This window comes from Candida albicans, chromosome 1, assembly GCF_000182965.3.
Source record: "Candida albicans SC5314 chromosome 1, complete sequence".
Lineage (NCBI taxonomy): Eukaryota > Fungi > Ascomycota > Pichiomycetes > Serinales > Debaryomycetaceae > Candida > Candida albicans.
Genome location: NC_032089.1, coordinates 43,780 through 71,054, shown reverse-complemented (window position 1 = coordinate 71,054; position 27,275 = coordinate 43,780). Strand labels below are relative to the sequence as shown.

Below are 27,275 nucleotides of genomic sequence, written 5' to 3'. Positions count from 1 at the left end.
TTAAGAAGAAAAAGTTGATAAATGTGGCAAAATAGGTTTTGATGTGATTAGAACTTACAAGAGAGAGAGAAAAAAATTTGGGAGAAATTCGAAGGGTCATTCGTGTACAAGTCCCCAAAAAACACACACATAGACACAAACATACGTTAATTTCAGTATTCATCAAGTATACAGTGCAGATTAAGTAATATACAATCACCACCACGCTCAGGATCTAGACCATAAGTATAAAGCATCCCTTCTGTTGTGACCACATAAATATGAAACAAACTGACCTCCATGAAGTCTTGCTTAGCGCTTGCATTATCACTAGCTAAATATGTTTGTGGAATTAGATCTTGTTGCAAAACATTATTCATAACAGCAACTGATTTGGTATCTTTCGAGTGAGCATTGATTTTTAAAGAAGCAAAGTTTCTTGTTGGTTCCAATATTGAGGAAAATCTTGATGGTAGAAAATCTCCCATTTTTTGTGCTGCTTTTCTACCTAAAGTCTGGGATGATCGTCTGATTATTCTGGCCATGGAGAGACGATTTTGATCAATTAAAGGTTCTGTCTTTGGTGAATTGCTTTGAACATCTTCAGAGTTGACACTGGTGTATGAATTTGTCGAGCCTTGCGAGAGTTTCCTTTGTTTCGCTGGTATTACTTCAAGCGACTCGTCATCAATATCGCCATCTTCGTCATCAACATCTGAATCGTCACCATCATCTCTAATGTCTTCAAATTCCTCAGAATTGCGTTTTATACTTTTGGTTTGTTCATTTGACTGCGATCCTTCTGTTTCTTCCTCTAGTATAGTTGCAACTGCAGGTATCTTCTTTTTTTTATGTTTAGTTTCCAATGCCTCTTCCTCGCCTAATCTAAATATATGTACGGTTAAACTTGAGCTTGTTGCCAAAACATATTTATCATCAGCACTAAATCGAAGCGAATAGATTTTGGTGGGATAGGTACCTCTTCTGAATTGGTAAAGTTTGGTCCCTGTCGCAACTTCAAAAATACGAACAATTGTTCCCTTGTCACTAGCAGTTGCTAAATACAACCCGTTATTGGAGAAAGCCATCGACGCTATAGTAGATTTATGTGCTTCAATAACTGAAATTGGTTGTAGAGACGTTAAATTAAAAATTATAACGTCGCCAACCCTGTTTGGGGTATTGCTCACAGATGAAATATTATTTTGTGTGGAATTGCTGCCGCCATTTGTGTTAATACCTGAGGCCAATAAAGAGTCGTGGGTAATTGTTTTCGGTGGTGACGGGTATGCGAGATAGCTGTTGGAGTCATCGTACGAGATAGCAGATAACCCACTGAGGTTAGGGCTTGTTTCGATAGTATGTAATAATTTCATAGTGGTGATATCGTATAGATAAATTTGATCTTCTAGGACCACGATTAATCGAGTATTTGTAAGCTTCACCTGCAATATTGTCAGTGGGAAAATCAAATCACAGATAGTTGATTTCGTCTTTGTGTTGATAATCTTTAATTTTCTGGGAGATGAACCAATTTCTTCACCTTGTGCCACTGTTGCCAACAATGAAGTACAATACAACATCTCAACTATTCCTGTGCTTTCATCATTTTTGAATTGAAAACTCCTGCCAAAGTTTGGCTGGCAATTAAAGATCTTGTATCCGTTCTTTAATCCAATAGTAATACATGATGCATCTTGATTGAAAGAGATATAGTTGACAATCTCGCTATACTGTTGATTGTTTTTACTTGAAAACGATGACCCATCATTACTAAAACTGTTGGCATATTGTTTGGAAAGTTGTTGCTGTAAACTAGCAGTAGCTGAACTTGACAGTGTTTGTAGCATTATAGGCTAATTCTGTGGGGGGGGTATGGGAGGGTTGATTTATGTGATGTCGCGTAATGGATTACTCCAGAAGTGGGTGGAAATGTAAAAAAAAAAAAAAGAGAGAGAGAAAAAGAGAATGTCAAACTTCTTGAGTTGGTGTGTGTGTGTGATTATCTCAAACTGGGTTTTGGGTTGTTTTTTTTTGGGCCTTGTTGATTTTGTATGCTTCTATTTTGTGGATTTTTTTTTTCTTGGTTGTAGTTGTTGTGACAATTTCTATCCCACACTTGCATTGTTAGAGATTGCGCTACTAACTAAATTGGTCGAATGTAATAACAGCATGATGAATAGAGAAAATATTGAGATCTTCATGTAAGATGCATACTTATATATTGATATATGTAAATACTCTTAAAGTGTTTAAAAATACTAAATGTTCTTAGCTAACCAAGTTGTGAATCTGTCAATCATTTCATCGGTAACATCATGTCCAACACCTTCAGCAACATAAATGCTGGCAGCACTATTAGTGCTCAAATAGAAATCACACCAAACCGAACTCAAACTGTGGGGCACTAATTTATCCTCACTGCCAAAGGATGCAAACATTTTGATTTTATTCATTGGATAGTTTTCAAAAATTGCTTGATCTTGTTTCGAGATTCTTTTATGTAATGTTTCTGGATATTGCTTTTTCTGTTCATCGGTGAGATCCAATTCGTCATAATTGAAATAAAAGTATTTCTTATCGTTGTTAGTTATTGATTTTAATCTAGTCACTAATAATGAAGTCAAGTCACTGCATCCAACAACTGGTCCAATTATTTTAACGTCATGGGGGTAATCTATACCATAGCGAATAACTACATGGCCGCCTAAAGAGTAACCAGTCAAGATATTGTGGAATTTGATTTCAGTTCCAGGGTTAATTCTCTTAAATTTGTCACTTAAATAAGAGTCCAAGTTTAAATAAGATGGCAAATAATCCATTATCAATCTTATGTTTTGGATAGTCCCTTCAATAATTGACATCATATCAGCACCATGGGTTTCATTATTTTCTGCCCAATCGGAGTTGCTATGTTCGTTAACTAATCTTTGTCCATGGTTAGGATTGTCGAATGTAACACAAATCAAAGGAATATCATAGTCTTGGGATTTCTTGTCATAAAATTGTTTTAAATAGTTATAAGCAATTGCTTCTGTATGTTTGTGACTGCCGCCCCTATGGTGAATTAAGTAAATCACGTTGATTGGAATTGCTTCGATCGGATGGTCAAATTTGTTGAATTTTTCAACGTATGAAGCTAGTTTGTCGGAGTTGTAGATATATGTCGAAATGCCTCCGATGTTGTATGTTACTTTTGAAAAAGATTCTGGGTCGAATTGAAATTCTTTCATGGTTGAGAAGTAAGAGTTAAAGAACAAGATGAAAAATGTTTGGGTGGAGAAACTTTATTATTGTTAAAACAGGGCCACCTTTTTTTGTTGGTTGGTTGCCTGAGGAACAGATTGTTGGAGAAATTATATACAGGAAATTGTAAAATTGATTATAAAGAACAAAATACAAACGACCTTGGTGATTAATCAATATCCTGAACTATGTGACAGTAGGGTGGATTTGTGAAATGGAATTTTGAGCTCTAGACAAGATACTCGCCTTCTCATTTGACAACGGTTTTGCCAGGGGTATTGCAAATGTACATGTTTTTCTGATCGCAAGTGGGAATAATATTTGACTGATGGGGTTCAGGTCCATCTTTATAGTCTGTTTGGTAAGCTAATTGTGTTTTCTTGGATTATTCATCCCTTACATGCAACTGCATTGTCGTATTGGTATTTCTTTTGATTTATGGCATTGACAAAGGAGATTGAACAAAATCGGTGTTGCGATTATGACACTTTCCTGATTTGAAAATATTAATAAAGATATGGTCTCTTGTATAATATGTAGGGGATTTGAGACTTACTGGACCTTGCATCGATTGACTTTTATTCTGGTATGTTAGGTGTAAATGCTGGTGGCAATTCGTTGGCGTGGGGTATACATTAACTCCGTCGCGGAAATCTAAATTAGTCGCTGCATCAATGAATAGCGTTTGGTTGTGTGTGTGGCTCTTTTGCTAATTGTATTGTTTAGGTCATGTTTAGTCAAGTGTTGTGCGGATAGTGTAAAATTACATCCGTCTCCCTACCAATTTCTATTTATCTGTCTGGCTGTCACATCCTCATTTGGCCACAAAGTTAAAGAATCATAAATGTAGATTAACTCACAAGTGGCTCTATATCTTATAAAGTACTGTGATTTTGGCCCACATCGAGTGCCAAATAAATAAGAGTGTGAAACCACTCACACGTTAAATTGAAAATCACACACGTTTGTTGTTTCGTCGATTCACATGGAAAGTTCTATTTTGCAACGGAAAAAAGCAACAAAGAAGCCACCATCGAGTCAATCTAGAACTTAATATATACCAAAAATGTCAACTCCTCTTGCATATTCTTCAAGATATTTATCATATTTACAATAAATAGAATCCACTTTGCCTCCCGTGGTATTTCTCTGGTTTGGGTTTATGTGTGACACTTCTATACAGATGTAGTTTACAACTGGGTTTCTTTTTCCACTTCTTTTTTTTCCACATTTCTCCACTTTACACAAAATTGATAAAGTTTTAGTCAATGAATTTTTTCTCTTTTTGTATTGTCAAACCTCCCATATGTTTAACTTCTTGGGTATTTTTTTTTTTTCACAAGCTAAATAAACAATACCTCATTCAAACAATTGGGAACGCTTTCTCCTTAAATTGATTTGACTATAAATATCAAGGGATATTCATTTTGCCTTCAAGTTCCTGTTTTTTTTTTCCTAATTTTCCCCAACTATTCGTTCTAAGTAATTTCCCCTTTGTCCAAAAAATGTCACCACCTTCTAAAATTGATGAATCTTTTACTGATATCGGTAATACTAGTACTTCTTGGTACACTGAAATCAAAAGTATTGAACCGGGTGTCAAGCATTTAACTGACTCCTTCTTCACCAAGCAAAAGACACATGATATCCAATTCAGATTAAACCAATTAAGAAACCTTTATTATGCTGTCCAAGATAATGTTGATGCTCTTTGCGAAGCCTTGAGCAAAGATTTCAATAGATCTGCCAGTGAAACCAAAAATTTGGAAATTGTTGGTGGATTGAATGAATTAGTCCACACCATTGCCAGTTTACACGAATGGGTTAAACCAGAAAAGGTTACCGACTTGCCAATCACTTTAAAATCCAATCCTATTTATATTGAAAGAATCCCATTGGGTGTTGTTTTGATTATTTCTCCTTTCAATTATCCATTCTTCTTGTCGTTTTCCGCTGTTGTCGGTGCTATTGCTGGTGGTAATGCAGTGGTGTTGAAACAATCGGAATTGACCCCTAATTTCACAAGATTGTTCAGTGAAATTTTGACCAAGGCTTTGGATAAAGATATCTTTTTGGCAGTCAATGGTGGTATCCCAGAAACTACCGAATTATTAAACCAGAAGTTTGATAAAATTATGTACACTGGTAACAACACTGTGGGTACTATTGTCGCTGAAAAGGCAGCTGAAACTTTGACTCCAGTTATTTTGGAATTGGGTGGTAAATCTCCTGCATTTATCTTAGACGATGTTCAAGATAAAGATATAGAAATTATTGCCAGAAGAATTGCTTGGGGTAGATTTACTAATGCTGGTCAAACCTGTGTTGCCGTTGACTATGTTTTGGTTCCTAAAAAACTCCATGACAAGTTTATCACTGCATTGAAAAAAGTGTTGAATGAAGAATTTTATCCTAAACTTGACAAAACTGATAAAACTTATACTCATGTTATCCATGACCGTGCCTTTACCAATTTATCCAAAATAATATCAACCACCAAAGGTAAAATAATTGTTGGAGGTGAAACTGACCCAGAAACAAGATATATTGCACCAACAGTAATTGATAATGTCTCATGGGACGATTCATCAATGAAAGGTGAAATATTTGGTCCAATTTTGCCAATTTTAACTTATGATAAATTGACTGACTCTCTCAGAGACATTATCAGAAACCATGACACTCCTTTAGCTCAATACGTTTTCACTTCTGGTTCTACTTCTCGTAAATATAACAGACAATTGGATCAAATCTTAACAACTATTAGATCAGGTGGTCTTATTGTTAATGATGTTTTGATGCATGTTGCCTTGATAAATGCTCCATTTGGAGGGGTTGGTCAATCTGGTTATGGCTCTTATCATGGTAAGTTTTCGTTCAGAAGTTTTACTCATGAAAGAACTACAATGGAACAAAAATTATGGAACGATTTCATGGTTAAAGTAAGATACCCTCCATATAACTCAAATAAAGATAACTTGGTAAGAGTTTCGCAACAAGGTTACAATGGTAAGGTTTGGTTTAGTAGAACTGGTGACGTTCCAGTTGCTGGACCAGGTCGTTTCTTTAGTTCTTGGAATTCGTTTGCCGGTGTCATTGGTTTGCTCACTGAGTTCATTACCAACAAACAATAAAATATGTGACATTGGAGTTTATAGTGTTTGTTTTGTTTGTATTTTTATTCCTAAATATTGACAGTTTATTTATTTGAAGGTTGACACTATTTCAATCCTCTATATGTTACATGTAAAATTATTAAGATTATTTATTGATATTGATTATTATTATTAAGATTACTGATTATTAATACTATTAGAAATAAAAAAAGGGGTGCAGGAACCTTCCTTGAACCATGTATGTCCTTTTAATTATGTGGAAAGTCCTCAACACTAAAAAGGGCAAATTATAAATCACTTTCTAAAATTAAATAAGATTAAGAAAAAAAAAAACCAATGATAGGACAATTAACCATCATACAATTAGTCGGAAATAAAGGTAACTTCAGTAAATCCGACCCCATCTTCTTTCACTTTTTCACCATCACCATTATTAATGTCGATTGTAAATTCGTTGGCGTATTGGTAGATATAAGGTCTGGCTCCAGCTACACCACTAACAATATTTTTAACAAACTGAGGAATTTCAGCCATAACGTCGACTCTTTCAACCAACTGGCTCAAATTACCAGATACACTAGCAACTTGTTTATCTTTATCTTTGCCATCAATGTAATTGAATTCAATTTTTTGTGGCACGTCCCAACCACCGACGTCATCAAATTTGGTATCTGAATGAACAACTTGATTATCTATACTGGCAATCAAAATTTTTTCATTATCGGTAACAATACCAATATTGACTTTTGTAGTGCCATAAGATTTTGGGGTGGTGAATTCCATTTGCACTGCAGAGTGATTGGCTGATTGAAAGTTCATAAAGTTCCATGATTTGGCAGCATGGTGAGGTTTCATTCCTTGTAATGCCATAACAAACATTGTTAATCCATTGTTGATTTCAATCACCTTGTTGTCAGCAGTGGTTATGGTACCATTGACCTTACATCTTGGCCAGAATACATGTCTCATTGAACCCCATGGTTGTTCAGGATCTTCGCCGTAGAATGACATACCATCATCACCAAATATAACCCCATCAGTCAATCTTTCCATTTCAAACTCAACGATGGATTCCTTGTTAACTGAACTCTTTAACTTATACACTTTATTATCTTTCAATTCTAAACTCAAATCCTTAGCGTAGAAATTGCTATCCTTGATTTCAAAATCCTCCAATTTAGTCGATGTCCATAAATTAATACTTTTATCTTTGACGTTATATAATCTAAAAGTGAATTGGGCAGTTGTTGTCAACCCCATGACATTCGAATGAATAATTTGTGCAAATCCAATATTCCCATTGCTCAAATCGGTGAAATAAAATGTTTGAGTTTCAACATTGGTATAATTTGGAGAAAGCCATTCGAAATCCTTTGGTTCAGTGGCACGATAGATTTTTCCATTGTTGGTATCAAAGATTCTTTTGGTGATGGGCTGAATTGCATCAGGTCCATATTCTGGTTCTGCTGTCCCTGCAACGGCAGAAAGTCCTGATTGTACCCATTTAAGCATGATTGGTGGTTGGTTGGTTTAGATTGATATTATGGTAAAAAAAAAAATCAAATAAATAAATGCAGTTGGGATAACTTAACAATGATTAACAAAGGGTAAGGATCAGGAAGATTCTCTTTTTTTTTTCTCTTTTCTTTCTAGATTATATATAAAATCTTTTGTTGAGTTTAATGTCGCTTAGTGATGGAGGAGAAAAAGAGAATGAAATGAGTGAGTACGACAAACAAATAGGAGACAAACAAAGAATGTGTGTGTGTGTGTGTATAACTAAAGATGTCGTGCGCATATGATAATAATAGTTTTACCTAGACATGCTGTTTCTCTGTACGAGGTTCATAGCAACCTTGACGTCATTTAGGTAAAAAAGTTAGCTTTGACGTTCGTTATTTGCCAAACTCTGTAGAGACGTCAACTGTGCCAAATCAATTCTTGCATGAAACACTCTGGTTGGATTTTGGAACGACTGGAATATATTTTGTGTAGTATTCACTGCACTGGCCATCTTCGTATAGAGGGCAAGATGGAGTCGTTAAATCGTTGCAGACAACCTAGCCTTTGTTCAAAAATTTAATAATAATAAAATGCAAAAACTATATTGAAATCTAATATAAATACAAACTGAACTTTAAATGAATTATAAAATTAAAAATTATACAACCATAGTATTGGCTCTAGAAAATGATGCATATCTTTGGAATGGGTCGTTTCTTTCCAATTCATATTCCGGGTTTTTGGCTTTGGAGCTACGAGCAAACACACGCTTGCCCCATTTCCAAGCTTCTGCTCCCAACAAGAACAATGCAGTAGTACCAACAGCAACCCCCCATTCCCAAGTAATTGATTTGTGCAAAAATACCTTAGTGTTGATGACAGGAATATAAATAACTGGGAACACCGTTACAAACCCGCCAACAATAGACCAGAATAAAAATTGGTTAGCCCAAAGTTCACTGAAAGGAATAAGTAAAAGAGACTTCTTTGGATCGAGACATTCCCATGCCAATATAAGTGCTTGCCAAGTCATTGAGGCAAATGCAGTGGATCTACCTTCAAACACCAAGGAACAAAGATCTTTGTCAGCATTTGTGGCATTACAATCAATACCCAAGTCACCATTTCCAGCACCATATACAACAATAACAAAACTCAACAAACAGGTTGCAGCCATAATCACACCGTATGCAAACATATCAATGATAACTTCCCAAGTGAAGATAGTATTGTTTGGTGGTTTTTCTAAAATATCGTCAGAAGCAGCATTTTGAGCAAGACCAATGGCAGGGAAGGTACTTGTAACCACCAAAATCCAAAGGACTTCAACTGGACTCAATGGGAAAACAGAATATCCAGTTTCGTCCAAAAATGCTAAACCAATCATCAAATAAAACGCTTGAGCAACATTTTCTGCCAATAATTGCAACACGAATTTTTGAATGTTAGCAGACATTCTTCTACCTTCTTCAATAGCATTCAAAATGGAAGCAAAATTGTCATCGGTCAAAACAATGTCCGATGCATCTTTAGCGACATCTGACCCATTCAATCCCATAGCAATACCAACATCAGCTTTCTTCAAAGATGGAGAATCGTTGACACCGTCACCAGTCATAGCAGCAAACTTCTTTCTTCTGTGCAAGGCATCAATCATACGAACTTTGGTTTTTGGTGCACAACGGGCAATGACCAAGGGTAAAACGGGCAAATTATCAATTTCATCGTCAGTCAATGCATCAAAGTCATTGGCACTCATGACCATAACTTTAACGACGTCTTCACTATAATGGTACAAATTGTGTGGCAAAATACCAACTTCTTGAGCAATAGCTTTTGCTGTACCTGGATGATCACCTGTAAGCATATGAACATTGATACCAGCCTTGTGACACGATTTTACCGACTGAGCAGACTCTTCTCTTGGTGGGTCATAAATACCAATTAAACCTTGGAAAATCAAATGTGATTCAACTTGTTCACGATCGTTCATATCAGCATCGCCAAGTTCTTTAGTTGCAAATGCCAATACTCTTAAACCTTGAGATGATAATGCGGCCATATTTTCTTCAATTAGCTTAGCGTCATCTTCAGTTAATTTGACTAAAGTTTGAGAATCATAATCGTCTTCAGTTCTTTCGCCGTACCAGTAATCACACAACCCTAGAAGTCTTTCAACAGCACCTTTGGTGTAAACCCTAGTCTCGCCATCTTTTTTGTAAATGGCAGACATTCTCTTGATTGAGGAGTCAAATGGGAATTCAGCCAAATGTTCATATTCTTGAGCTATGGATTCACGACCGTAGTTTAATCGAGTAGTAAAAACTTGAATAGCAATTTCAGTAGCATCTCCGTGTGCTTTCCAAAGTAATTCTCCAGTATCTTCGTCTTTGGTTTGATTGACGGTAGCAATATTTGCCAAAGTGGCAGTCATTAACCATTTGTGCATAGATTCAGGCATTGGATCAGGATACGGTTTATTGAAATCAATTTCTTCATCGGTCTCTTTAACAAATTTAGGGGAATATGGTGCAAATCTAACATCACCAACAGTAGGGTTGTATGGTTCATTTGAGTTTTGTACATCCAAAGTACCAATATTTGGCAACCAAACTTTTTTGGCAATCATTTTACCTTGAGTCAAAGTACCTGTTTTATCAGAACAAATGTCATTAATACCACCTAAAGCTTCCAAGGAGTCAAATTTTCTAACAATGACGTTTTTTGTCACCATGACTTGTGCTCCAACTGCCATTGTAATTGTCAAAACAAGAATAAGTGCAGAGGGGATCATTGAAAGTGCAACACAGATGGCGTATATGGCTACTTCCTTATTAACGTGGAATTTCTGAGATCCCATGACAATAATAGCGAAAACTACTGCAACGCAGAATAAAAAGATGGCTAACCAAGATAACTTTCTTTGCAATGGGGTACCCACAGTGACACCCAAGATGTTACCAACAACGTCATAAATAGTGCCAGCGGCAGCTTGACCATATTCTCTCTTTTGGGGTTTTCTGTCGTTGGATTTGTCGACTCTTCTAATCAAGCCAGAGTTTCCTTTCAAGGATTGAGCAATAGCACCAATTTCTGTGTTTAATCCCGTAGCGAAAACGATACCGGAACCTCTACCTTTGGAAACGATTGAAGAAGAATAAACCAAATTTAAACGATCACCGACTGGTACTGGCACCGAATAGTCAGTATAAACAACTTCAAAATTTTTAGCAACAGGTAATGATTCACCAGTCAATAACGCCTCGTCGGTTTCTAAATTCATACAATCAAATAATCTAAGATCAGCAGGCACAGTATCACCAACTTTAATGTGGACAATATCACCAGGGACAACTTCTTCTGCTGGAATTGTAAAATCGTCACCATTTCTGGTGACTCTGGCTGTTGGGGAACTCAAATTCTTCAAAGATCCCATAGTTTTTTCAGCCTTGACTTCTTGAACGAACCCAACTGATATGTTAAGAAAAACCACAAATGCAATAACACCTCCCGATATCCAATCCTTAATAGCAAGGGCAATTATCATACTGATGATTAATACCAAAATCATGGCATTGAAAACTTGATGAGCAAGAATTTTGGGGTAGGATATTTTGTCACCTTCACCCAAATTGTTTGGGCCATATGCTTGTATTCGATTTTCAGCGTCGTGTGCTCCTAAACCATCAACAATCGAGGTATTGAATTCTTGAGCAACTTCATCGATGGTTAATCTGTATGCTTGAAATGTTGAATTTGGATCTCTTGGTGGCGTCGATCTGTCGGATTCTGACAAATCTGAGTTAGCACGTTCTTTGGTATCGCCTGAGGCGTAATTCGAATTCTCTTTAGTCAGCGACATTTATATTGTTATCATAAATGGAATGCCCTAATGAATTGATGTAGTTAAAACAGTAAGTAAACAAGTGGATATTCAAAATTGAAAATAAATCAAAAACTTATAGCAATAATTCAAATTGGGTTTCCCTAAATTAATAAATATCTTGCAAAATGAATGTAAAAGTATGCAGAATATATTTGGTAGTTTATAATTTGAAAATAACTTTAAAAATAAAGAGTATATATCATTAATTGAAATAGATAGCAAATGGAGGGGAATTGGATCCCTATTTATATTTTCATGATATTTCTTATCTAATGATGATACACCCACTTCCATTTGTCAAAGTATTTGTGCATCTTGAATTTTCCATGTTTGATTCATGCATCTTAAATTGTGGTGTGTTAGGCTTTTTTTTTTTCTTTTTTTTCTTATTTCTTATTTTGCTACATTATGGAGTTTTGGTAAGCTTTGTTATTTTTTTTTTCTTAGCATTTGTCGTTTTCTCTATTATGTAACTCCTTTCCTTCACTCACTCACTTATCACTAATTTTTCGTTTTTTTCTTGGTTGCAATTTCTGCATCATGGGTTAAAAAATTATTGATTAATTATCTTTATCTTTATCTGGTGCTATTTTTAAAGTTTTGGAAGGGTGGGCAAGGCGAGCAACTGGCGGGAGCAAAATTAAACTTCTACCACGACATATAAAACCGCTCTCTACCTATAGATAAGGTTAATATTCCGAGAAATCTTAGCACTATTAAGCCCAAATATATAGATGGTTTCTATGATCGTGTGTGGTTACACTGAATTGAATTGAATTGCTTTTTACTCCAGTTGTGACTACTTTTCGGGCAGAGGGGTTAGTGTAAACAGAGATGGCAAAATTGATTCTTTTTCTACCAGTTGGAGTTTTCTGATTTATTTTTTTCAATTTAAAGTTGCAATTTTTAGTTATGCAGTTATTACAATTGGTCAACAATCCAGAATACCATGATTCTAATCAAATCTATTGGTTGTTCGTCCATTATTGATATCACACCAAAGCATAGTAGTAGTGATTATTTGTGAAGTTTGTGTTATCGCCATAGTCCTACAATACACTTGTCGAGTCCACGTTTTTTAATTGAATATATGTAATTTTGCACTATTGTTCTATTGAATTTTTTTTTCTTGGTTTCGAGAGTTGGTGATAATTGTCTTATTCTTTTTTTTTTCTTGTCAAAAAGCTTACATTCGTAGATCAATTAATAGTTGCTACCTCGGTTGGATGGCTATAGTGAATACTTGTTATTATTTTTAGCATGAATCTGACAAGCAAGTCTGGACTCAATTGTTTAAGGTAATTCCGCTTGTAATAGTTCAAGATATTGTGTCAAAGTCTTGGACCTGCAAAGCAATCTGTATTGTTATTCTCTTTGCCCAGTATTTGTGACAGATACCCATCAATGTCATTTCTTAATTGGTCGTACCTAATCCCTTCAGGTTCTAGTTGTGCCACTAATAATTACTAAGCCTTGTTTGCGAGTGCCAGTACTTATAGATGTGGTGGAGTGGAGACCATTAGAATGGTGATAATTTCACCAAGAAAAACATGACTTTCCTTAATATTTTTTTTTTCTTGTCATTAACCCCCAAGAATGTCGCTGTTTTAGATATAGATGCGAATTCAGTTTCGTAAACTACACAAAGACATGTCAATTCAAATGAAGGCACTAATTAATCGCCAATTTGTTTTATTGATAAGTTAAAATTAACCTGCCGGATTAATCATTTGTTGAGTTCATTCAGAAAAGAGGTGTGGGGTAACTAGGGCGGAATAATTGCAGTACCCTAGTACATGTGCATTTCTTTTACGAGTAGTAAAGGCACTGGGTTGTATGGTGAACATTACTTTTTATTGTCATAAAGTTCACTTCTCTGCATAAACACAGCCTTGTGGTTAGTAGTAGTGAATAAGTCCTTTTTGAACTAGTTTCTCAAACCAAAATGCATCTTTGTCGTTCAAATTCCAGGCAGCTCTCGTAAATTAGACTAAATGAGAGTATACGGCTCAGCACTTACTCAAAATACAAATTACCATTACTTCCTTTAATGTACGCAAATCTGTAATTCGATAATTGGTCACATTGATTGTTAATTACGATCAAGGACCAGTAAAGGGAGAATACTTTTGCTGATTTATCTCGGTAGTGGGAACGTTGAAAAAAAAAAGCCAATTAAAAAAAGAAAGAAAAAAAATACTTCCGTTCCAAGAGAAACTATATAATAATTCACCAGTCATCCTGTTAACTATGGCAACTGAAAGAGATCAAGAAATAATTGACTTTATAGACCAAGGTAACTATACCTATGCACAGTCTTTAATAACTAAAAAACTTGCCAAATCTCCTCAAAAGTTGTTTTATCATGTTCTACAGAATGAAATACATCTCAAAAGCGGTCAACGAGAATTGGCAATAAAAAAGAATTTGGAATTGTTGAACAGATACCCTAATGACCCTTTGACTATTGAAAAATTGAGTGATTTTTTCAGTAAAATGGAGATGGAAAAAGAGTCCAGTTTGGTGTATGAGAATGCAATCAAAAAGTACCCTGTATCTACGGAAACTCTATGTTTGAGTTGGTTTGACAACTCGATTGAAAAGTATGATTTCAAAGTATTTAACCGTATTTTCATGTATTTGAATAAAAATGGAAAGTCAAGGTTACATACATTATGGTATGCATTTAGTTTCCATTTGTTATTGCAAGAAGGTGAGACTGACAAAGCAAGTTTGTATAATTCTTTGGGTAAGAAACTAATGGAGGGTTTACAACCATTTGAAAACACACAAGAAATCTACGTATACACATTGTTTTTGAGTTCTAAAGAAATTGAGCAAGTGTTGAGTGGAGTCACTTTACCGTTGGATCTTGAGTTGAAGCTTTTGTATATGAAAGCGATGAAAGAAAATGCTAGTTTTGAAGCATTGCATGCATATACAGAGAAATTGCTTTTCAAAGAAAAGTTTGACGATTTTGATACTTGGAAATTATGGATTTTGTCAGGTAAAGAGATTGGCAAATCGTTCGAGGAATTGGATCAAAAATTGACCCTGCCAACAAGAAATATATCGTTGTTGAAAATCGAGTTGGATATATTGTACTCTAGGAATATCGAAACCAGTGTCGAGAACTACTACCAAAAATTCAACACTAAATTGTGTTGCTATGCTGATCTTTCTCAGTATGAACTACCAACTAGTTTTATTGGTAGTCTTAAGAATTCAACTTCGGAGGAAAACTTAATTACCGTAGTCAACAACAGAAAGTTTGTGAATCAAACAGATAACTGGGATGTTTATGAAAGGTTTTCAACAAAAGAAGGAGCTGAGTATGATAGTAATCCAGTTAATGAATTGACATTACGAACAATTGTCTCAGATTTGGACTCTTCTCCTCAAAACACAATCAAGAATATTGTCCTTCTCAAGCATTTACTAGAACAAGACAAGTACAACTATAAATTGAAATTATGGTTAATGAAACTTTACTCCCAATTAAATACAAACGATTTGATTTTCCCCATTTACAACGGACTAAAGATCAGGATGACCCAGCATGAGACATTGAATTACTATTTGACAACCACTAACCCTTCAAAAATCAACCTTGATGCATGGGTTGATATCTACAGATTTTATCTTACATCGAAACAAGAAATCAAGGAGAGCATTATTCAAGGGTTTGACAACGGGGTGTTTAATAAACTTGAAGGGTTTATTAATTTCTCCAAGCGCATGCAAAATTCTATTTCTTTAAATTTTACAGTGGCTAAAATTCTCCAAATATCGACAATCCTCGGTACTGATGGCTACTTGAATTATTTCATTCATTATCTTAAAACTAACGAAGCTTTGATAGTTTCTGACTACACTGACAATCGTGACTTTAAGTCGGAATGGAATGGGTTAGAAAAAATAGATTGCATTGATGTTCCCGTGAACGATGTCGCCACAAAATTAAAACTCTTGGTTTACTCTATAGTATTCGAAGATCAAGACGCAAGCAGATTATTGAAGGTTTTCAACAAAATTACTTCCAACGCAAAGTTCTCTGTGTTCGACAATTTGTTATATAAATTATACTTTAATTTGTTGAAGATTACAAAAACTAAATTGAATCCACAAGAGACACAATCATTGTACAATTATTTACAGAAAAATTTGAAAACTGATAAATTGAAAATATTGATACCAGAAAATTTATTATCGGGGGAATTGACTCAAAATTTAACCAATCTTGTCGAATTTATAAAAATCGTTAAGCTTCTTGCTAAAAGGCATCCTTCGTCATATATGAACCAGTTGGTTAACCTAGTGAAACCTTTTGGCAAAGAATTCAAAAATCTAAAACTAGTACAAAGGCAACACGAGATTATTGATTCAATGGATTTTGAACCACCAATTTCTGTGGATATTTCTCAAACCAAGCTTGAAATTAAAAGTTCTATTGAAGATTGTGTTGTCGCCTTACTTAATAGCCTATAGATTTTTCTTTATAGTTATTCCTAGACTAGCAGTCATTTGATTAATAGTGTTCAATGCTTGTGATAATAAATATTTTCTGTACTGCAAATCAGATTGTTTGGAATTGACTTTAAATTCGTCACGTAGGAATCTCATCAAATCTTGACGTTCATGAGTCTTGTATATTTCTCGACACAATTCGCGATATATTGATATAGCTCGGCTTCTAAATAGAAATTCCTCTAATGACAAGGCATTTTTTATTGTACTCTTTGTAGCAAATGTTCGACTAAATGGCATGGGATGGAAAAAGGGTGACTAGGAAGTAAACGAGTCTTGTCATCAAATTATTTTGAGAGAAAGAAAAGCATCAAAATTTTTTAATGGGTGACTATTTTTGTGCGCTACACTACTATTATTTACTCTCAACAGGACTCCAGACAACAGTTGTGGTGCTTGAATTAATAGGTATTTCGATCTTTCTAACTTCCAACTTTGTTGGTATGTTAAAGATACTGTTCAGTTTTTTTCTATAACCGGAGCAGCCTATAAAAAAATCTTCGACAGACCCATAATTTGAAAACTCTAATATATCTTGTGCTGGCAGAATCACACTTAGGGTATTTTCAGAATTCAACACTGTGCGTTCATCCACATTGGCGTCAGCAATAATCCATTCTAGATCTCGAATGATTGGGTCTTTGGCTGTGTTTGATTTGGGGTCCATTTCTTTTCCTGAAAGATACATCCAATCGTCGGGAAAGCAACCAATAATTTTGCAACTTACCATATATGTTTTGTTGTCAATAGTCATGTCCAATTGTTTTAACTCTGAAATAGTAAAAACCTGTTCTTCTTCTGGAGACCCCACTGTGGAACTATTGCAGAAATCAAAATCGCCATGTTCTATATCGGGAACTAGATTCTGGGTTGGAGACGATCTTATAGTATTTGGATCAGGAGGATGAATATACTGTGAATTATGGGGTGGACTCTTGATTTTCGTGTCGGGAACTGATGATATGGCATTCAAATGTTGTACTTTATCGCTAACTTCGGAAGAATGGCCTGTTGAAATCAAAAATTTTGCGGGCATAAGCCTAGGAGCCAAGTGAGAGACTTTTGAAAAATATTCTTTACGGGAAACAATGTTTCGGAATAAATCATCTACCACGAGTCTGTCTTTGTTGCCCAAATATTCATAATCAACAATCTCCTGATCATATGAATACGGCTCATAAAATCCTTGATATAGTCTGGTCCTCAAGGTCATCTTAACCACCAAGAGTTTGTCATGTACATCTAGTACACCACTGGCTGAATAATATTCCTCTGCAAGGTTATATTGTTCTCCAAATATTCCTGGGTAACTCACTTGGATCCTTTTTAGTGCCTCAATTTTTACTGGTATAGTAAGTAATTCGTTTCTGGCAAGTAACAACCCACCATTATAGTACTCTTGGTTTTGGCATACTCGAGGATGTGATGTGAAATCAGTGACATCCATACCAATATAGTCTCTCCTGCTAGGATAAAATCTTACAACCAATCCACAGAAGCCTACTCTTGGGCCTTGTTTTTGACCATCCATTATCTCAGGAAAATCTTCTATTTTTATTAAATCCCTAGCCATTTCGTACTGGAGCTGGGTATGTAATTGTAGAGATAAAAGTTGACAAGTGTTAATGAAAAAAAAAAACTTTTGAAGGCGCGCCCTATTTTGTTTGTTTATTTTTCGTGTTTTCCTAATAAAGCACATGGTTTTCGTAACACTACCAGCTAATACATCGATGGCAAGCTTACATTTCTACTGAACAGCTAGAGGAGTTTAGTTAAGGTTTGTCCAGGAATAGCACACTACTTTTTTCTCTTTAACACTATTTAGAATGTGTTTTTGTTGTGTGTGCCTTCTCATGATTGTTACTCTGCCAAGATTAAACGAGGACTTATCGCCCTCTTTTGCACTATAATGTATAATCCAGAGCTTATGTTAACAATTACGGAAATAAACTAGTTGGTACTAAAGTGTGGAGTTTGCGCATAGAATAGAAAATCTCTATTATATTCTAACTTCGCTTATAGTTTGTTGGGTTTAGATGTATCAATCCTGCTGAAAACCCACAAAATTGTGTGGTGCTAGTCACGTGAATAGTAGTGTCTTAACTGTCTCCGTGTGCCGGCTCCGTGGTATTAATGATTTCAGTGCAGATCTTGAAATAGTAAATTTGAGTACCTACAATGGGTAGATGATCACATAGGGAGGTGACTTTGTAGTTTTTACCATCAAGAAGTTGGGTGAGATGTATCGTTTATTTATTCAACCTCTCGTATTTTTTTTTTTTTACTAATGGAGTTATCGCAGTAAAGGTCTAATAAAAATGAGGTACCCCATTCTTGGTGTGAACTCATCTCAGTAAAGTGTATGTCCCTAGAACAACAATGCTGTTGGTTTTAGTTGCATTGCATATTTACTATCTTTGATTGCGTGACAACATGTGTAGATCTTTTACAAACACTCTACACTCAGGCGAGGGCAATGATACTGATTGGGCCATTATTTGGATGATTCTATTTACAACATCAATTATTCGTAGGTATAACTGCTGTGCGTGCTTTTATTCCATATACCACTTGTTGTTGGATTTTTGTCTAGTGATTCAAAGTATTCTTCTTAATTACGTGCATCCAAAATAGATACCATTCAAATCTAATACACTATTAATTACCACATTTTCGATCGACAGTGTTAAAGGTGATTTATCGATTTCATCTGATAGTCTATGGTTGTTAGCAATTGGCAGAAAGGGATTCTTCACAACGAGAAGAGCTGTTCAAGGATCGTTGGTGTGGCGTGTATTTGGCCATACGCGTTTGTTTGTTGAATGGTGAGGACCACGTTCGGAATTAACTAATGACCCAACTTTTGTGTGTACTTTGCCAAGAGGCAAAAAAAAATCAAAATACCGATATCTGCGAAGCTTTAGTTGGATTTTTTTAGTATACAATTTCATATATAAACCACTACACATTTCCACAAATCTTTTTGGGTATTTCATCCCTTCTTTTTTTTCTTTTCCCATATCATTCAATAATTTTTTTTTACATTTTTTTTTAGGTTTTCTATACTATAGAATTAATCATTTACTAATCCAATCATATATCATTACACATACAATATGCAATACAAACTGAGTGGAGCTACATCGAAATTGTCTCAAGTTGAAATAATACCTGCTAAAACTGACGTTGGTGCTTTGGCTAATAGAATAAATCTTGAAACCAGATCTTTGCACGATAGAGCAGACAAGACAGTTACCTTAAAATTTGCCCTTGCTTTGAGAAATTACAAAGTTTATCGTCAAGGTTTGCAAGCATTCTATCATGTATTTGCTAGTATTGAAAAGGCCTTGTACAGACAGCTTGAAAAGAAAGATGAATGGAGTGAAATGTTGGAGCAAGTTTGGAAACCGGAGATTGCTAGAGCTGGTAAAGCCGAGCAAGACTTGTTATTTTTCTACGATGACAACAAGGAAAAATTCATCAAACCTATTATGCCTGCACAAATTGAGTTTTGCAAACACATTTTGGAAGTTACTGAAGAAAAACCATACTTGTTGTTTGCCTACTTGCATGTGATGTACTTGGCTTTATTTGCTGGTGGTAGAATAATGAGATCGTCGGTCCTCAAAGCTACTGGTATGTACCCACAAAGAGATGGTTTGTCACATGACGATGTGGTCAGAATGGGGACTAATTTTTTCACATTCGATGTTCCTGATGAAGATTTATTGAGATTGACATACAAAAGAGATTACGAGTTGGTGACAAGAAATGGTTTGACGGAAGAACAAAAGTTGGAAATCATTGAAGAATCAAAATACATTTTCGAACATGACGTTAAATGTGTGGCTGAATTAGAAAAACACAACATGGACAAACTTTCGGGTACTTGGACATATTTCTTAGTGACAAGAGGCTACTATGCTGCCTTGGTACTTTTCTCTTTGTTGGCTTTGATCTACTTAAGAAGAGTTGTCAATAAATTAACCTAAATAAAAAAATAAAAACACTTATGAAAACTTCTGTACATTAATTTAGATAATATATGCCTTTTCTATTGTGCAATATCTTCTGTATGCTCCATCTCTTCATTGGTCTCTTCATCGTACTCTTCTCTTTCCTCCTCTTCTTCTTGTTCGTCTTCTTCAAGTTCATATTCATCGGAATCGCTGTTGTCATCACCTTCATCAGAAGAATCATCTGGGTTATATTGCTTGTTCAATTCATTGCTAACCCCATCTGGATGGTCCTCTATCCATGTTTCCACCCAAGAGCTTATTCTATCAACGTTTTCATCCATCTCTTCAGCTGTGTCTGAACGCAACTCAATTACTATGTCAGGAATATAGCTGTCCTTTGCTTCTTGTAATATCACTTCCATGATCTCACAATCCAAGTTTTCTTGTAATTTTAGATCATTGTAGTTTCTAGTCTTTAATCGATCAAACAAATTGGAATTGTCTGTACGCAATACAACCACCAAATCAATTAATCTTTCTGGGAAAATATCACAACAATGCCAATCAACGACCACTCCCCCCTTTTCCAAATCAGGCTCTAACGAGTCTAGCAATTTGTCTTCGTCTACAATCGAAGTATCTAACTTGGCATCATAAGATTCAATGCAGTCTCTTTCCTTTGCTATTTCACTGATATTAAAGTGCTTGAAATGAATCGTCGTCTCTTTACCAAGAGTTTGATTGAGTTGAGAAACTAAACTCAGGGAATGAGATGATTTCCCACACCCAGGTGTACCTGTTATAATTATGTTTGGTGTATATCTTCTTGACATGGTTGTCATAGTGATGAGATGTGCAATTTGAGGTTGCCTATTAAAAGAAAAATCTTCTAGAATTTTTTTTTGTTTTCTTTCTCTCACTCTCGTTGCAAGACTTTTTTTTTTTGTTCTGTTTGTTGGGAATTCAGCAACTACTATTCATAGAAATCAGCAAACATGGTGTCATCTACGCTACCGCCAGAAGAAGGATTAGGTAAATATGGAATGCAAGGGTTGACCTCATTGGTTAAAATGGAACAGTCTGATATTACCAATTTTGCCCTTGGTCAAGATATAAGTAAATGTGGTTTGGACTTGACTAAGGATTCCGAAATATTAAAAAACTTGTCGTCGCCATGGGCTGAAACTTCCCGATCTGAAGTTGAGCCTTACTACAACTTACCGAAAAGCATAAGAGCGTCCAGTATAAATCCACCACCGGGACCTTGTGATAGCAAGATCCAGAATTTTACTGATGAAACATTGTTCTATATATTTTACATGAAGCCAAGAGATACGTTGCAAGAATACGCTGCTAGAGAGTTGGTGGCACGTAATTGGAGATATCACAAGGGTATACAAGTCTGGTTAACAAAAGATAGTAATGTGGAGCCCGTCTTGATCAATCCAGATGTCGAAAAAGGTGTCTACATTTTCTTTGATCCTCACAACTGGGAAAAGATAAGGAAAGAATTTGTGTTGCATTATAGTCTAGTTCAAGCCTAATCTTTTGTGTATGTAACTTTATCTACTTTGACTTCTCCATCAATTTGAGTGTAAATATACAATATGCATGTCGAGCCATGCGTGTCAAGTAAGCAAAATGAAGGGATATTCGAGTTTATCTCGCTCACTTCGTGTAAAGTTTGTTTGAAATCGTCCAGAGCAGACGTGCTGGTCTCATTTTCTACTTTCGGTTCAGCTTCTTCGGTGTCGTGACTTTCTTTGTCTGTCGCTTCATCATCATCTTGGCTCTTGTCTGCTTCTTCCCGTTCCTCCTCGTCGTTTTCTGGCCAGTCAAAGTTGAATGCACCAGTGGCACTGCCAGGATTGATAAAAAATTTGCCATCTAAAGTGTATGCTTCAACTTTGTGAGTACCTCCCCAAATCAACACATCCACATCTAGTTCTCTTGCAAATGCCGATAATGCTAATGGGTCGCCTCTTGGAATTACTTGAAACCCGTTGGTGTATCCTATCTTTAAATTGTCATGAACAAATCTATTGTATAGTGGGATATTGCTACTCTTATTCAACAGGGACAACTGTTGAGATAGAACCACAGGATTATCAAACTCGCCTTTAACCAAGTTGAATTGTGGAGATATATTGGTTAAGAATTGTAATATGGTAGACGAATTTGTAATGTTGCCTAAACATATCACTTGGTTTATTTTGCTATTACTGGGTGTATTGTTTGGTTGAGGAGCTAATAGTTTACGAAACTTGCTCGGCAAATCGACTGCCCGTTCAGGAACAAAAAGATCACCAATTGCTAATGTCAACATAGTAGGAGGATGGGTATTGTACTAAAAACGTAAATTGGTTTTGCGTGGTGGTGGTTCTTTTTTATTTTTATTTTTTTTTACGTCTCGGTTTTCGCTAGAAAGAATTGTTTATTATTATAAAATCTACACAATGTGCCCAGTTCTTTGACCAATCTAATGGTCACTAGTAATCTTTTCCAATACTTGAGGGTAATTTCTAAAGATATCATCGAATCTATTTCTATTTGTCATTTGGAAGATTTCTGGGTCTTTCGCCAAGGCAACAAAGAAAGTCGCGGTACCACTTTCAATTACTGTTAAGGAGATACGGTTGATTTGGCCAGCAATTAAAAATGCAAAGGCAATAACCGGAGCATAAAAAGCACCACCAGAATTGTACTCTGGCTTGGTGAATTTCAAGTACAAGTATGCCAATAACGCAACCAAATATGCCACAAACAATGAATACAAGTTCAAGGCAGTGTTGATGAACATATCATTGATCAATGCGTCCATACCTTTGAAACGAATCAAATCAAACGTATCCTTGGCAGACTTGATATAGCTTTTCCCGTATAATGCGACGTAGCAATAAGCGTACTTGTTTAAATAACGAACCAACCAATCAATAAACCCGACAAAGAAATCCAAAATAATCATACCGCAAACACCCCAGCCGTTCCCGTCAGCAGCAAAGTTGGACCTAAGAATCGAAATGAATTGTCTCAATAACTGAATCAATGACACAATTAATGAACCGAAAGTGATTGATCCAAAACAATAGGTCAATGCACGTTTCAATGAGGATAATGCAGGATGTTTTGGAGCACCTTGATCTGAATTTGCCAAGTAGTACCAAGTACCATAAATTCCTGCAATAACCACATGGATGACGTTTCTAATTACTTCTGAAATGTAGTACCCAGCAAAGAAAACAAACACCAATACCCCAATTAACTTACCTTTGGAACAACTGCCCCCGCCCACAGAACAAGCTTCGTTGTTGCTGTTAGGGTCATACTTGACATATGTTGCAACAATTACAATACTGAACAAAGCACTAAAGGCAGCACTAAAAATGAGACCAATAAAGGAAGCAATTAAAGTTGAAGGGTACATTTTCATGACATCAATAACAATGGTTAATATGGTAGCACTTAATGGGATTCTGTGGCGGGACGACCAATAGCACCAGGCACCAAACAATGCAAAGATAAGAAACACAATTGCGGCCGAATAGTATTTTTCCACAAAGTAAAAGATGGCGGTCCCAATACCCAAAACGACATTCAAAATAACACCGGTCACAATAAATGCCTTAGGGGCTAATCTGGCAAACACGATTATAGCGGCAGAGAGGATGAATGCCATGACTATAATAAAAGCAAACAATATGATTGTGTTGGTGTTCAATGTAAAAGTGTTTCCTGAGCCATAAATGGACCCCCCTTGGAAACCGTAGGTCGACCTTAAAGCGTTCAATGTGATACCTGCCACGGCAATGAATCCAGCTACTACCAACCAAAAAAATATGGCAAATGGCCAATCGTTGAACTTCGGTTTTTCAACTTTGAAACTGTCATCGAAGTTTTGTGATGGGGTTGGTTTTTCATAGTAACCAAAATCTTGCTGGCGCTCCATATCTGGGCGAACATGATAAGTCTCATCCTGTTGTTGCTGGTATTGAGGATGGTTTGGAGGTGGGTAATTGGGTGGTGGATAATCACTCATTTTCTGTTGCAATGGAAGTAAGTTAGAACAATATTGAATTGAAGACAACGAAAAAGAAGGAAACTACAGAGGTGTATTTATTTTTTCTGTTTTTAATCACCCATGTTTTTCTTTAGTAGCAACATTAGTTTTGTGTCCTGAAATGGGGCTGGAGCTAAAAATAATACACAAGTGAAATTTCAAGTTTTGTTACAGTATGTGCCAAAGGCAAAAAAAAAAGGTTAAAAGCAACTATAAATTTTTTGGAACACCGCAAGATGAGATTTAAATCCGAGGACGTAGCAGTTAATAAGCAATTGAATATCGACTCGGTAATAACAAAAATAGCATGCTCTTTTAGTTGTGCCGGCATTGCAGATGGCGTGTTCCAACAGATTTTTTTGGGGTGTATAACGTTATTTTTTATTCATATTTTTGCAAGAATATTGTAGCAAAACAAAAAGTAGACTGATTTGGGAGACTTTATGGGAAGTAAAATACCACACTAGAACACACGAAGTGTAGCAGCTAGTCCAGTAGTAGACTAATCACTAGCGTTTGGCTCTTGTCTTTCAAAACAAAGACCAAGAAATATAACAAAAGTATAAAGTAAATGGTGAATATCTGTCTCATAAAAGACCAGAAAAATTCAAACACCTAATGTATATTTCGACTTGCAGGACCTATGGAACAGCTGTAAATGTAAACACTAATATGAAGAACTCGAAACAATAACTTTTATTCTGACTCTGATTCTGTATGGAAACTCACTAAGAAAAGAATATAAAATATATAAGAAGACAAAGGGAAAACTCTGACCCTTATATAGACCGAAAACTAGAGTGACGATGAACCATCAGACCACTCAATAACCAACTAATTTAATAATATCAAGAACTCGTCTAACAAGGTGTAAACAAAATACCGAAATTAGAAATAGAAAATAGCTCAATGCCAAGATGGTGCGCAACCACCAAGGTAATAAACAACCAATAGAACCAAGCCTTGTAAATCAGACAACGAGCAAGGCTGATTATACAACATCCTCCCCTTGTTAGCCTAAGACTCCTTTCTCTGATTGAACTCAATTCGATCACCAAACAACGATTTAGCATTCTCATATAACGTCTTTCGTAAATACTTAGGGACGAACCGATTGAACCAATCCAACAGCACTGTAGTAGCATGATTAGGTCTGCATCCTAACCAAGTAACATCCAAAGTCTGATTCTCATAATCTATACCTAGGATAGCACTGATTTCAGCAGCTCTGAGTTCACTTTCTTTACCTGGACGTGGAACATCTCTAAAAGCAACTTTATCCATGATGTAAGGTCTAAACCATTTCGAATTAATCACTCTATCTTTCTTAGAAATCTTTGGCAAATCAAGTTCATAAGCATTATCATTAATAACCTTCACAATCTTAAATGGACCATAGTAAACTGGAGTAAGCTTCCGATATCTGAATGGAGTATAATAAGCATCACGATGTAAAAGTACTAAATCTCCCAATTTGTAGACTATATCCTTTTTACCCTTATTAGCTTTTTCTTCCAAATCATCATAATATCTTGACAAATTATCCTTGATATATGTCCTAATAAGTTGAGCTCTTGTAACTAATGCAGCAGCATCAGCATTCGAATGATTCATGTAGAAATCTGATAAACCATATTGATCTCGAGGTAATCTACCGAATACAGCTTGATACGGAGTCATCAGGATAGCTTTGGCCCAATGGGTATTCAATGTAAACTGAACAATCTTAATATAAGTACTCCAATGAGCAGATTCTAAACCACAATATGCACGTAACACAGTAACAACTGACTTATTAATTGATTCAACTTGACCATTAGCAGCCGGATTATTGGTAGATGTAGTAGCCATTTGGATTTGGTAATATTCATAAATGTAGTCAAATACCAGATTCATAAATCGAATATCCTTATCCGAAATTATCTTATGTGGCAACCCAAACACACTGAAAACTTCATTCATTAACATCTTAGCAAAATTGCGAACATGGCCTCTGAAGAAATTCATAAAACCCATAACTTTTCTCATTCCCTTACTAGTATCTGGACACTTTAATTCTCTAATAGTACGTAAATGATCCTCCGGAATAGACACTCCATTACTTGATATTTCATGACCCAAGAATGATGTAGTAGTATCTCCAAATGAACATTTTGTTGGTTTCAAATAAAAAGTATACTTTCTAAAGCGACTAAACAATTCCCTCAAAATTTCCTCATGTTCCTCCAATGTGTTAGAATAAACAATGATGTCATCAATATAACTCTTGCAACCTTCAATACCATCCAATACTTCTGACATCACCTCACAAAGACTAGCTGGCGATATAGACAAACCAAACGGAAGCACATTGAAATGATACCTTCTACCAAAAGCACTAAAACTAGTATAGTATTTAGACAGAGCTTCCAACCTGAGTTGATGAAAGGCCGCTGTCATATCAAGTCTTGTGTAGAAACGATGACCGGCAATATCTCTCACTAATTCTTCTGCTCTCGGAATACTAAACTGTTTCGATATGATTATTAGATTCAACAAACGATAATCGACACAAAGTCTATAACTCAGATCCGATTTCCTGACGAATAGTACAGGAGAGTTATAACCCGGACTTTGTGGAGGAGTGGGGGAGATTAACCCTATCTCTAGCATCTTTTTCACCTGCTTGCGTAATTCTTCTTGTTCTGGAACCGACAATGGATATTGTCTTGTAGCTGGAGGACTAATATGGGGTACCACCTCAATTTTTGGATCCCAACTTCCACGCAGTGGTGGCTTCTGATCTAATTCACCTTTGAAAATATCTTTGTAATTCCTAATCAATTCAGCAAAATAACTCTTATTTGTACCTTGAACCACCGACATGATATCCTTTTTGTCATCAACCATACCAGCTGTATCTTCGTCATCTTCAGTCTTAAGAAGCAACATACCAACTTGACCTTTTCTAGCTTCATCCAAAAATTCCTCCATATCCATTAATGGAACTTCATCAAACAGAG

At 35.8% G+C, this 27,275-nt stretch overlaps 14 protein-coding genes across 14 annotated transcripts, besides 2 other annotated features; 4 read left to right on the top strand and 10 right to left on the bottom strand. All coding sequences in view use genetic code 12, as the record gives it.

Annotated features, from left to right (window-relative positions):
- Positions 1-152: 152 nt before the first annotated feature.
- On the bottom strand, positions 153-1,829 carry CAALFM_C100430WA (phosphoinositide binding protein; the record flags this gene model as incomplete). Its single annotated transcript, XM_713933.2, has 1 exon — positions 153-1,829. The coding sequence occupies one exon, from the start codon at positions 1,827-1,829 to the stop codon at positions 153-155; it is 1,677 nt and encodes a 558-aa protein (XP_719026.2).
- Positions 1,830-2,240: 411 nt separating this feature from the next.
- Positions 2,241-3,212, bottom strand: CAALFM_C100420WA (uncharacterized protein; the record flags this gene model as incomplete). Its single annotated transcript, XM_713934.1, has 1 exon — positions 2,241-3,212. The coding sequence occupies one exon, from the start codon at positions 3,210-3,212 to the stop codon at positions 2,241-2,243; it is 972 nt and encodes a 323-aa protein (XP_719027.1).
- Positions 3,213-4,730: 1,518 nt separating this feature from the next.
- CAALFM_C100410CA (hexadecenal dehydrogenase) lies at positions 4,731-6,359 on the top strand (the record flags this gene model as incomplete). The annotated part of the gene is made up of 1 exon (XM_713935.2): positions 4,731-6,359. The coding sequence occupies one exon, from the start codon at positions 4,731-4,733 to the stop codon at positions 6,357-6,359; it is 1,629 nt and encodes a 542-aa protein (XP_719028.2).
- Positions 6,360-6,704: 345 nt separating this feature from the next.
- Positions 6,705-7,853, bottom strand: SVF1 (Svf1p; the record flags this gene model as incomplete). Its single annotated transcript, XM_713937.1, has 1 exon — positions 6,705-7,853. One exon carries the CDS (start codon positions 7,851-7,853, stop codon positions 6,705-6,707), a length of 1,149 nt encoding a protein of 382 aa, XP_719030.1.
- A 649-nt stretch (positions 7,854-8,502) lies between these two features.
- Positions 8,503-11,706, bottom strand: ENA2 (Na(+)-exporting P-type ATPase; the record flags this gene model as incomplete). Its single annotated transcript, XM_713939.1, has 1 exon — positions 8,503-11,706. One exon carries the CDS (start codon positions 11,704-11,706, stop codon positions 8,503-8,505), a length of 3,204 nt encoding a protein of 1,067 aa, XP_719032.1.
- A 2,274-nt stretch (positions 11,707-13,980) lies between these two features.
- On the top strand, positions 13,981-16,218 carry CAALFM_C100380CA (uncharacterized protein; the record flags this gene model as incomplete). The annotated part of the gene is made up of 1 exon (XM_713940.2): positions 13,981-16,218. One exon carries the CDS (start codon positions 13,981-13,983, stop codon positions 16,216-16,218), a length of 2,238 nt encoding a protein of 745 aa, XP_719033.1.
- CAALFM_C100370WA (uncharacterized protein) lies at positions 16,213-16,497 on the bottom strand (the record flags this gene model as incomplete). The annotated part of the gene is made up of 1 exon (XM_019475055.1): positions 16,213-16,497. The coding sequence occupies one exon, from the start codon at positions 16,495-16,497 to the stop codon at positions 16,213-16,215; it is 285 nt and encodes a 94-aa protein (XP_019330600.1).
- Positions 16,498-16,612: 115 nt separating this feature from the next.
- CDC13 (Cdc13p) lies at positions 16,613-17,956 on the bottom strand (the record flags this gene model as incomplete). Its single annotated transcript, XM_713941.1, has 1 exon — positions 16,613-17,956. One exon carries the CDS (start codon positions 17,954-17,956, stop codon positions 16,613-16,615), a length of 1,344 nt encoding a protein of 447 aa, XP_719034.1.
- Positions 17,957-19,373: 1,417 nt separating this feature from the next.
- Positions 19,374-20,249, top strand: HMX1 (Hmx1p; the record flags this gene model as incomplete). The annotated part of the gene is made up of 1 exon (XM_713942.1): positions 19,374-20,249. One exon carries the CDS (start codon positions 19,374-19,376, stop codon positions 20,247-20,249), a length of 876 nt encoding a protein of 291 aa, XP_719035.1.
- A 62-nt stretch (positions 20,250-20,311) lies between these two features.
- Positions 20,312-21,058, bottom strand: HBR1 (nucleoside-triphosphatase; the record flags this gene model as incomplete). Its single annotated transcript, XM_713943.1, has 1 exon — positions 20,312-21,058. One exon carries the CDS (start codon positions 21,056-21,058, stop codon positions 20,312-20,314), a length of 747 nt encoding a protein of 248 aa, XP_719036.1.
- A 153-nt stretch (positions 21,059-21,211) lies between these two features.
- CAALFM_C100330CA (CCR4-NOT core subunit) lies at positions 21,212-21,760 on the top strand (the record flags this gene model as incomplete). The annotated part of the gene is made up of 1 exon (XM_713944.2): positions 21,212-21,760. The coding sequence occupies one exon, from the start codon at positions 21,212-21,214 to the stop codon at positions 21,758-21,760; it is 549 nt and encodes a 182-aa protein (XP_719037.2).
- CAALFM_C100320WA (retromer subunit) lies at positions 21,757-22,542 on the bottom strand (the record flags this gene model as incomplete). Its single annotated transcript, XM_713945.1, has 1 exon — positions 21,757-22,542. One exon carries the CDS (start codon positions 22,540-22,542, stop codon positions 21,757-21,759), a length of 786 nt encoding a protein of 261 aa, XP_719038.1.
- Positions 22,543-22,695: 153 nt separating this feature from the next.
- CAALFM_C100310WA (uncharacterized protein) lies at positions 22,696-24,252 on the bottom strand (the record flags this gene model as incomplete). Its single annotated transcript, XM_713946.1, has 1 exon — positions 22,696-24,252. The coding sequence occupies one exon, from the start codon at positions 24,250-24,252 to the stop codon at positions 22,696-22,698; it is 1,557 nt and encodes a 518-aa protein (XP_719039.1).
- Positions 24,253-24,889: 637 nt separating this feature from the next.
- Positions 24,890-25,177: a long terminal repeat ((beta-1c) Long terminal repeat (LTR) associated with the transposon Tca8; about 395 bp long, 6-8 copies per genome).
- Positions 24,890-27,275: part of a mobile genetic element ((Tca8-1) Retrotransposon Tca8 on Chromosome 1, about 4 kbp member of the gypsy group with two partial ORFs similar to gag and pol, flanked by 395-bp LTRs (beta elements)) that runs on past the window's edge.
- POL93 (Pol93p) lies at positions 25,291-27,252 on the bottom strand (the record flags this gene model as incomplete). Its single annotated transcript, XM_713947.2, has 1 exon — positions 25,291-27,252. One exon carries the CDS (start codon positions 27,250-27,252, stop codon positions 25,291-25,293), a length of 1,962 nt encoding a protein of 653 aa, XP_719040.2.